This window comes from Myotis nattereri (assembly GCF_964212035.1).
Source record: "Myotis nattereri genome assembly, chromosome: 8".
Lineage (NCBI taxonomy): Eukaryota > Metazoa > Chordata > Mammalia > Chiroptera > Vespertilionidae > Myotis > Myotis nattereri.
Genome location: NC_138083.1, coordinates 54964831 through 54976290, shown reverse-complemented (window position 1 = coordinate 54976290; position 11460 = coordinate 54964831). Strand labels below are relative to the sequence as shown.

The window sequence follows — 11460 nt, the reverse complement described above, 5'->3', positions numbered from 1 at the left end:
ACCCCCACCACCACCAGTGGTCAGTGCACATCATAGCAACTGGTCATTCCGCCATTCAGTCGATTTGCCTTAGCCTTTTATTATATAGGGTATTTTTTACATTACTGTAAATAAATGCTATTCCCACAGCTTCCATATTGGTAGCACTATACATATGTACATAAGAAATGCAGCATAATACTATACTTACTAGATAAAAGGTAAAGATTAGTTTTTCAAGATTCCCAAAATATAATCCATTTTTTTACTCTAGAGTTGTGATAACTCTTAAATTCTTTTATCATCTCTATAGCAGTTAAGCTCTGAGGTTCTTATAAATTCTGGTGTCTAACAGCAGTGTTAAGTATTAAAGCCAATCCCATAAATGTCAGGGCTAACTATCTAACAAAAGCCCTGGGCTTCATAAACCTATATGCATAGGTATGAAATATTGCCCAAGCAACCACTGTATTACAAAAGATGTCCCTTTCCATACATAATGAATTACTTTGCAATGACATCATTAACATTTTCGGTCAGCTCACCATCATTTAGAGCTAGGCAAGTACACAATTTTATAGTATACTATACTATCTTCACCAAATAGAAAAAGACTAGAGGCCCGATGCACGAAATTCGTGCAAGGAGCTCAGCCCTCACAGCTGTGGCGTGGTGGCTTGCCTTGGCCCTTGTAGCCCCAGCTCTGTCCAGAAGGATGTCCGGAAGGATGTCCAAAAGGTCATTCGGCTTTCCTAAATGGGCAAAGTATATATCTAGTAAAATTTTGCCCATTACTGATGTGAAATGAAGTAGCTAATTGAATTATATTTAGAAACATAAACAAAAACTACTTTAATAGTTTATAAAAAGGAAATGAAGAAGGTATGACTATGTAGTGAAAATCAAAATAAATAAAGGTTCTTTATCTAAGTTGGAAGTTGGCCAGACTCCATAAGGCTAATTTTTCTGATTGAAAAGCCATGAATAATCTTTAATGTGTACTATGGCACTTTAATGACTGCCTAAGACTGTCAAAATAAAAAGTGTAATACTGACACCCTTCATGAATGTTAAATACATCTTTTAAGACAATTAAAAAACTTCTAAACCTAACTGGATCTTGGCACATCAACTCAAATTACAGACAAAGCATTTTGGCACTTGGGGCAAGATCACTAATTGGTGTATATGCCTACCCCCAAACAACACTTAGTAGTTACTGTAAACAACTTTAAAAAATTAAACCAAGTGTTCCAGTTGTCAAAATGTTGACAGTTAACATAATTTTCTTTTATCTTAAAGCCTTATTTCTCAAACAGCCTTTTGTCTTATTCTTAAAATAGTTCTTTTGTCTTATTCTTAAAACAGTTCATCCGCGATTCATTTTAAAGGTGCTGAATACTTTTATGTAAATATTCATAATGGGTTTAGTCACTTACTTTAAAATTTTTGCCTGAAGATACAGGCCCTCAGTGCTGGGAGAGGAGGGGAATGGGATGATGTAGGGAGTGGGAAAGAGATGGGAAATGCCCAGCACAAATAACCAGCTCTATTCTGGTTCTTCAGATAAATCACATAACCTCATTTGTTCATTATACTGTATATACTAGGTTTGTGTGGTCCAATACAGTAGCCACTAGCCACATGTGGCTTTGAGCATTTGAAATGCAGCCAACCAAATTGTGATGTGCTGTACAAATAATATACACATCCGATTTTTAAGAATCAGTATGAAGAATAAGAATGTAGAAAGTCTCAATAAATTTTTGTATTGATTACATGTTGAAAAAATATTTTAGATTTTTTAAATTTGATTTGAGAAAGAAACATTGATTTGTTATTCCACTTACTTATGCATTCATTAGTTGATTCTTGTATGTGCCCTGACCAAGGATCAAACTGGCAACCTTGGTGTATGGGAACAATTCTCTAATTAACTGAGTTACCTAGCCAGGGCTATTTTAGATAAATTTAATTACATAAAAAATATAGTTAATTTCATCTATTTCTTTTTACTTCTTTATTTTATCCTTATATTTTTTTCATTTCAGAGAGGGAGAGGGAGAGATAGAAACATCAATGATGAGAGAGAATCATTGATCAGCTGCCTCCTGCACGCCCCCCACCGGGGATTGACCCCACAACCTGGATATGTGCCCTGACTGGGACTAGAACTGAGACCTCCTGGTTCCATAGGTCAATGCTCAACCACTGAGCCAGGCCAGTTGGGCTCTTTTTGCTTTTTCAAATGTGGCTACTATATAGGGTGCCCCCCAAAATGTATGTGCATACTTTGAAGAATTATAGTGTTTATTAAAATACATTTCACCAGGCAATTTTTAAACAATCATCCTAAGCCTCCAATGGGTTTTAAGTATGCTGGGACAGTAAAATCCCAGCCCTCAAGATGGCAGCATTGGACCTAGGATGGCTGGAGTCCCAACTTCTGTTGCTCCTGAATGGAAACAGCCTCATCTTTTTATCACAATACAATACAAGTATTCATTTTCTAAGTACTGAAAAGGTTTGGGAAGCATTGTTCTAATAAGGAAAGGAAAAAGGAAAGGAGAAAGGAGAGGAGAGGGGAGAGGGGAGGGGGGAGGGGGGAGGGGGGAGGGGGGAGGGGAGGGGAGGGGAGGGGAGGGGAGGGGAGGGGAGGGGAGGGGAGGGGAGGGGAGGGGAGGGGAGGAGAGGAGAGGAGAGGAGAGGAGAGGAGAGGAGAGGAGAGGAGAGGAGAGGAGAGGAGAGGAGAGGAGAGGAGAGGAGAGGAGAGGAGAGGAGAGGAGAGGAGAGGAGAGGAGAGGAGAGGAGAGGAGAGGAGAGAAACCCAATATTATGAAAGGTTCAAAATAGCTGCTTCTCTGTTAAAGTAGTTTTCTCACTTCTTTGGGACTTCATAATATTTTCTACCAGTTAGGGAGCATATAGCTTCTTATTGGTGACAAATATCTGTGTGTATGCCCATCATTTTCACTGTTAAATTAATCATAGAATAATCGCATAAGGAGAAGCTAAGAATTGTGAATAGGTTCAAAGACTTTCATCAAAACATGAGAAATAGGAATCCCTCAAGTGATGCCCAATTCATTTACCCACAGAGTACCTCCTTTATGGCAGGCACTCAGGTAGTTTCTGAAAAAGGTTGTGACATCACCCTAGCCAGTTTGGCTCAATGGGTAGAGCATCGGCCCACTGACTAAAGGGGTTCAGGTTTGATTCTGTTCAAAGGCATGTAGCTCAGTTGCAGGCTCGATCCCCAGGCTGGGTGGTGGCAGGCAACCAATTAATGTATCTCTCTCACATCGATGTTTCTCTATCCCTCCCCTGTAGAGGGGTCTCAAAGTAGGCAAAACTTAAATGGGAGAAGATACTAGATTTTAACTTTTTCTCATCCTTTAAAAAATGTCTTTAAAATATGTGTTATAATAGTCACCATGTATTAGCTCAGATGTATTAATAAGGGCTAGTGTTTACTGAATACACACTACCTATCTGAACGCTCTACTAAGCAATTTACATAGTTAACTCATTTACTCTTCATAACTCTGTGAGGTTGGTACTATTATTATCCTCATTTTACAGATAAGAAAAATGAGACAGGTTAAGGTCACACAGGAAGTATTAGAGCCGGATTCAAAGCCAGGATGTCTGGCTCATTAAATTACATACCACTTTTCAGCAATACATGTATACAACTTAAAAATACACATGAATTGAGAACAGATGCTTAAAACTTCTCCTGAACACCAGTTTAGGTGGGGTTGTTGGTTGGGTGGGCATGAACAGCAGACTAGGTGAGAGGTAATGGTATCCTGAAATACAGGGGTAGTAATGAAGAGAAGGGGATGGATTTGGGAGATAATTGGTGAGTAACATGGACAGGACTTGGTGATAGACTGGGCATGGGGGTTAAGGGAGAAGGAGCCAAGGATGATTCTTGACTCACATAAATGGATTGGACAATGAAGCCGCTGACAGAGGCCAGAGCAGCAGGTTAGGTTAGGTCATTCAGTTATGACAGTTCTTCTTTGGACCACAAGCACACTGTCCTTTCAATGTGCCATTAAAAGACAAACTGATTACAGGGTCTTTCCATTTGTAACAAAACTCTCCATTTTCATTATAACATTTTTACAAGCAATTATATCTCCTACGTTGTATTAAAAATGGCATGGTCAAATTTTCACCCATTTTCTCTAAAGGTGAAATGAATTAAGTCATAAAAGTTGGAAGTGGATGATGTTTGCTATAATAGGGCCATGAAAGTTCAACAGTCCTCTTCTTTAAAGATACCAGCGTCCTATAGGTTTGCTAAAATGGTTCCGGAGCATCCTATTACGTTCCATCACAAGAAGTAAGCTGTGATATTCATTCCTGAAGATAGACAGTCATTGGAAAAATTACTTTTACATTTTGTATTTATGATTTTCTAAATACTACTTAACCTTTTAAAGTTTATAGTATTGCCCTCTGCCTTCCTCCCAGGTCTTAGAAGAATCCCAGAAAAGAATTGAAGTGGTTTAACAGATACTGTGATTTTAACAGATACTGTGATTCTACTCTATTCTGTTTATTTCCTTCAACTTCATTTGTAGAATTTCTAATGCTAAAACGCTTCTTTCAGAAATCAAGATAAATAGGAAAACATATTAACAGTTCGAATGTTACTAGCCACAGGAAATGTTGATTTTAAAAAAACACCAAATTGGGTAACTCAGCTGGTGAGAGCGTCATCCGGATCCACCAATGAATGCACGGAAGGTTGCGACAACAAAATCGATGTTCCTCTTGCCCTCTCTCTTCCTCTCTCGCTCAAACAAAACAAAACAAAAACTAATCTACTGCTCCAACAAATAACGCTGGTCACTTTGGTCCCTTATTTCAGGTTCTCCAGAAACTTTCCACTACACCTCAGCAAATAGACATCGTCTGGCCGCCGGGTCCGGCCCATCACCGAACTGCAGGTAACAGTGAGTGACAAGGCAGCGAACTGCGTTAAGTAGCCCTCCCCTCCCTCCTCCGTTCATTTAACTTCCCCTTTGGTACGGGCCACTCATATGCTTTCCCCGAAATGTGCTCAGTCAGACACGTGTATAAATTCCGCGTCACTCCAAGGAATCGATTCTTCCCAAACGAAGCCTCGTGAGCTTCCTGCCCGGCGTCCCCAAAACGCGGCGGCGGTCGCCAGCTCCCGGAGCCGCCGCGCCGGGCCACGCAGCGGAGGCGCCCCGCTCGTCGGCGTCAGCAGCCGCCGCGGGGCCGCCGTGTGGACCCCACTCCTCCGCCGGCCCGAGGCCGCCACCTCCCTGCGCGGCGGCGGGAAGGGGCGGGAGCTCCCAGGAACACCCGCGTGACGTCGCACGGGCTCGAGGAGGGGCAGGTTCGGCCGCCTCCGACCCGGCCGGCGGCCCTCGGGCCCGGCCCCACCCCCGGAAAGCGCGGGCTGCCCTGAGGGGCCAGCTTTCCCGCCGCGCGTTTAGCAAGTCAGGGAGGGGGAAGGGAGAAAAGCCAGCGGCCGTCTCCTCACAGCCCGGACGCGCGCCGGCATCCGCGCCGGCTTCCGAGAATCTCGAGGCAGCCTTGGAAGCCGTGAGTAGAAGGAAACTCTTTCCCGCGACCCGGAGCGCTGGGTCGGAGAGGCCACTTCCGGCCTGGGGCCGCGCGCTGACCGAGGGCGTGTGGCCCTCGGCGTGGGGAGGGCCGTGTGGCTCTGGGGTTGAGCAGGAGTAAGTCCTAGGGCCGGGAGCCGGCTGGCTGGAGGGGAGAGAGGGCGGCTCGCGCTCGGGCTGCTGCTGGATCTCCCGCGTCCGCTTTGGACTGGCGTCCCGGCGCCGAGCCCGCCCCGCGCCTGCGCAGACGCCTGCCCCGCGCGGGCGTGGCCCCTCGCGCTTTCGGTGCCAGGCACCCTGTGAGCCTCAGGGGAGTGAGTGCGCGGGAGGTGAGGCTGACGGCTGAGGGTCCCGGACAGGGAGCCTGTGGACCTCGGCTTTGCCAGTAAGAGCACCGCCCAAGTCCCGTCCGGTTTAGGGCGCCTGCGTGGCTCGAGGCACGGCTCTTGTCTGGCCTGTGAGAGTGCGGGTGGTGTGACGACGGGTGATGTTCCATCGAGCGCCTTCGGTGTGGTGGCCGACACGCTGCGGGATGCACGGAGGTGCGTCCTGTGACCACAGCCCTCGGGCCCAGGACGCGGCTGGAGAGGCCAGAGGCACATCCCTGAGATCTCAGCGCGCACCGTCGTGCCCTGAATAACGGTTCACTGCCAAAGAGATGCCCACAGAAAGCGCCGGGCGTGCCCCATAGGGTGGAGATGGTTTTGTGAGCCAGAATTTGCAAGTTTAGTATTGATGAGTTGTTTGGGGAGGGGGAGGGGGGAGTAACTTTTTTACCACCTCTGAAGATATATTTCTTAAAGGACACTTTTTTACACTATTGGTTTTAAATTAATACTATTCATTTTAAAATCCATATAAGTAACTAAAACTTTTGTTTTACACTGTTTATTTAATAGGAACAATGAATTTACCTGGTTTGAGTTACTTAGCAGTATTTTGTAGTTATTGGCACCTCGACTTGAGTTCCAGCTGTGATAAAGCCTTGTCCCATCAATATCACCTTGGAGTCAATCTCTTAAGCCTGTTTCTCCAACTCTAAAGTGAAATGAATAATAGTAGCTGTTTTATGGAGTTCTGAAAATTAGGATAAAAATGAATATAGAACATCATGATTCTTGGCATATAGTGAACACTTAATAAGTGGCAGCTTTTATTGACAGTAGTATTGGCCCATTGATTTATCTTTTAGGGTTAAGAAATAGAATACAAGTCCTCGCCGGTTTGGCTCTGCGGATAGAGTGTCGGCCTGTGGACTGAAAGGTCCAGGGTTCGATTCCGGTCAAGGGCACATGCCTGGGTTGTGGGCTCGATCCCCAGTAGGAGGCGTGCAGGAGGCAGCTGGTCAATGATTCTCTCTCATCATTGATGTTTCTATCTCTTTCCCCCTCTCCCTTCCTCTCTGAAATCAATAAAAAATACATTTTAAAAAGAAAAAGAAATAGAATACAAGTCTCTTTGGAAATAAAACTGTACTAATGCAATGCACCCAGTCCCACTTTTTAAAAAAAAACAACCTATATAATAAAGAGTTAATATGCAAATTGACTTTCACACCCTCGCAAAAGATGGCCTGCAGGGGAGGGCAGTTGGGGGCGACTGGGCTGGCCGAGGAGGGCAGTTGTGGGGGACCAGGCCTGCAGGGGAGGGCAGTTGGGGGGGACCAGGCCTGCAGGGGAGGGCAGTTGGGGGCAATCAGCCTGCAGGGGAGGGCAGTTGGGGGCAACCGGGCTGGCTGGGGAGGGCAGTTGGGGGCGATCGGCCGGCAGGGGAGGGCAGTTGTAGGGGACCAGGCCTGCAGGGGAGGGCAGTTGGGGACAATCAGCCTGCAGGGGAGGGCAGTTGTGGGGGACTGAGCCTGCAGGGGAGGACAGTTGGAGCGATCGGCCTGCAGAGGAGGGCAGTTGGGGGCAATTGGGGTGGCAGAGGAGCAGTTAGGCATTGATCAGGCTGGCAGGGGAGTGGTTAGGGGGTGATCAGGCTGGCAGGCAGGCAGACGAGCGGTTGGGAGCCAGCTGTCCTGGATTGTGAGAGAGGGATCGGGCCTAAACCAGCAGTCGCACATCCCCCGAGGGGTTCCAGATTGGAGAGGGTGCAGGCTGGGCTGAGGGACCCTTATGGATGAATTTCGTGCACCGGGCCTCTGGTTATGAAAATAATAAACGTACACAAGAGAGACACTAAAATTAAGAATGTCCTCATATACCTGCCCATCCATTGTCCAGCTTCAGTTATTACCCAAGTGCAGCCCTTCTTGTTTCATCTCCCCACCCAGCATCCTTTTGTTCATTTTAGCTGGAGTATTTTAAAGCAAATCTCAGAGAACATGTCAATTTACCTGTAAACACCTCAGTATATATCTTTTTATCACATATATTTTTAAAAAATATATTTTACTGATTTTTTACAGAGAGGAAGGGAGAGTTAGAAACATTGATGAGAGAGAAACATCGATCAGCTGCCTCCTGCACACCTCCTACTGGGGATGTGCCCACAACCAAGGTACATGCCCTTGACTGGGACCCTTCAGTCTGCAGGCCAACGCTCTATCCACTGAGCCAAACCAGTTAGGGCAGGACTTTTTTTTTTTTAACATGACCACATCATTATCATACCCAAGAAAATTAAAAATAATTCCCTAATATTGCCTAAAATTCAGCCTATATTCCATTTTCACTGATTGTTTCAAAAAAGTATAGTCACAACTTTTGAAAACTTAATAAAAGTAGTTTTATTTTTGTAATACTTTAGTTTGTTGTTGTTTTTTAATATATTTTATTGATTTTTTACAGAGAGGAAGGGAGAGGGATAGAGAGTTAGAAACATCAATGAGAGAGAAACATCGATCAGCTGCCTCCTGCACGCCCCCTACTGGGGATGTGCCCGCAACCAAGGTACATGCCCTTGACCGGAATCGAACCTGGGACCTTTTAGTCCGCAGGCTGGCGCTCTATCCACTGAGCTAAACCGGTTAGGGCTACTTTACAGTTTTAAAAATTTGTTTTATTATTGATTGATTTTTTAGAGAGAGGCAGAGATAGACTTATTATTCCACTTTTTTTTTAATATATTTTATTGATTTTTTTTTTACAGAGAGGAAGGGAGAGAGATAGAGAGTTAGAAACATCGATGAGAGAGAAACATCGATCAGCTGCCTCCTGCACATCTCCTCCTGGGGATATGCCCGCAACCCAGGTACATGCCCTTGACCGGAATCGAACCTGGGACCTTTCAGTCTGCAGGCGGACGCTCTATCCACTGAGCCAAACCTGTTTCGGCATATTATCCCACTTATTGATGCATTCATTAGTTGCTACTTGTATGTGCCCTGACTGGAGATCCAACCCACAATGTCAGCATATTGGGGATGGATGGCAGTCTAACCAGCTGAGCTACCTGGCCAGGGCTGCAGTACTTTACAGTTTACCAAGTGGATTCACACATCATCTTGCTCCCTTTAGAAATATCACCTCTTATTTTAGCTTCTTCATCAGAGACCTCAAGAAATGGTTAGCAAAAGACATATCAGTTTGGGTACTTGTTGGTAAGGCATTGACTAAGGAACCAGATGTGAGGTTTAATAAACTTGTTAATCATTTTACTTTTTTAATGGCAGCTAGTTAATGGTTTCAATTTAAGAACACATTAAAATATTTATTAATTCACTTTAACTTCTTAATAGCCTGTTGCTTCTTTCAAGGGCTATACAAATAATCAACCTTTTCACCGTTGCTCTGAGAGAGGTACAAAATACCTTAACCCTAGTTGCCTTGTTATTAAATGTTTCTGTGTTCATAGACCTTTGCTGTATCTGTATCTTGCTCACTGACTTCATGAGAAAGTTATTCAGATACTCATGTGTTAATACGTCAATCATCTTTCTTGTTCTTTATAATGTATGTGGATTTGTATGTATGTAGATGTGTGTGTGTGTGTGTGTGTGTATAGAATGGTTAAGTCAAGAATGCTTTAGAATGTTTTTTTCCGTTTTGGGTTCAATATATTGTTGCATTCTATATCAATTTAAAAGTTTAAAAAGCAAATTCTTTTAGAATGGTGTATCAATATTGATGTCTATATTAGTATCCTTTCATTTTAACATAATCTGGGTAATTACTTTTTTCTAGGAGGAATAAGAGAAAATTTGCCTGAAAATTTAGCTTAACTAAAATCCAGGTTATTAAAATCAGAGCTTTTTTCACCATAATCCTCTTTCTTCACACCCCTCCTCCCCCCAATCCTCAACGTTATTGATTATAAGTCAATTAGGAAAACTGGCTGGACTCAAATTACATAAAGGTAAATGCAGGATTTATTTATGTTGTAATCTGTCATTTCAGGTATTTCAGCTGTCCAAAGACAACTTCATACCTGTATAATGTAACAGAAAAAGTCAAAAATACATTAGGCAAATAGAACTGTGGAGCATATTCAAGCAAGATGAACGTCTCTGGAAGCAGTTGTGGAAGCCCTAGTTCTGCAGAGATATCTAATGACTTTAAGGATCTTTGGACAAAACTAAAGGAGTGTCACGATAAAGAAGTACAAGGTAACATATTTTCTTCAATACTTACCACAACAGCATTGTACTGAGACTGTAATAATAATAACTAATTTTGTCTGACGGTTCAAAGGTCTCATTTTTAAGGTATCTGTGCTATTATAATTTTTTGTGATTCATTTTTATGGTTAAGTTGTAGCTTTTCACCTACAGACAACTACTACAGTATGTAGCTTTTGCACAGTTTAATAGTTACTTGTAGTAATATGTATGGTATAATGGAAAGAGCATGGAATTTTTTAACTGAATATCTGGATTTGAATTCTGATTTAATTAATCTACATGCTCTCTGATCTCAAGTTACATAACTCTAAACTTAATTAATCCATTTGAGAAATCTTTGGGAATCTATTTGACACCAATACTTAGATACTAAGGCAAATGACAGTTTGCCTTCAAAGAACCTGCAGTCTGATAGAGTCATATGAACAGATCATTACAGTGTAATGAAATAAGAGTTTAAAGTTTATATGAAATGCAGTTAGTGAGCAGATGATACAGCAGTCGTGGTTAGTATGAGTATATGAATATTGGTGATTGTGTTAAAGTGTATTCCATATAAAGGAATGTTCTATTGAAGCTAAACTCAAGGTTTGATATTAAGCTTTAATATACCTATCTAATTCTGTAACTTTACTGTAATACATTTTTGTCATGGGTGGGAAATGCTTCATATTGTATTTGTTTCTTGCAATCATAGGTTTAATTCTATACTACTTTATAGTTTTAACATTATACTGGAGTTCCATTAAAACATAATCCACCTGAATCTGAAGTATAATATGTGGGTCTATGTTAGAACTTCCCCATGGTATATTTAGTTTGGTAAAATCTCATGATAATGGACTCATTAATTAATGAGTTCTGAAAAATGAACCCAGAAATATTCTTGTAAGTCCCAGTGTACTTGGAGATAATTGTTCAAGAAATGTTTTGGGGGGCACTTATTATGTGCCAGTCCTTTATGAATAAAAATGAATCATATACAGTCCTGGTTTTAAGGGATTTTGTAGTGTATCATTTTATCTGGGAATATAAAGGAAGAACCAGGTGTATATGTTGGGGGCAGAGTGGGTGGTTTACTGATAGACCAGGCTTTGTAATTGGATTAAGTCTAATTAACTAGTATGTACTATGCTGAAGGCAAGTTGTCATCATACTTTGTCTTTAGGATTAAATCTAAAACTTTCATCTTTCATTGATTGCAAGTGGATGGAAATAGTCCTGAGCTGAGAATGAGGCCATGTGATGGAGTGGTTAAATCCATGAATTCTCCATCTAGACTACCACTATTCGAAAGCCATGTCCACC

General features: G+C 42.7%; 1 protein-coding gene across 4 annotated transcripts in view; it reads left to right on the top strand.

The window, feature by feature from the left end:
- Nucleotides 1-11460, top strand: part of RBBP8 (RB binding protein 8, endonuclease) — a 97201-nt gene that overhangs the window by 11969 nt on the left and 73772 nt on the right. For 2 of the 4 annotated variants that reach the window (XM_081097461.1, XM_081097462.1), the window contains exon 1: nt 9077-10137. In XM_081097461.1, coding sequence (XP_080953587.1) covers nt 10029-10137 — 109 coding nt within the window. In that variant the 5' untranslated portion in view covers nt 9077-10028. Of the gene's footprint in view, nt 1-4864; nt 4944-5073; nt 5569-9076; nt 10138-11460 lie in introns of those variants that run through there. The other 2 variants (XM_081097460.1, XM_081097459.1) reach the window with 2 other exon arrangements.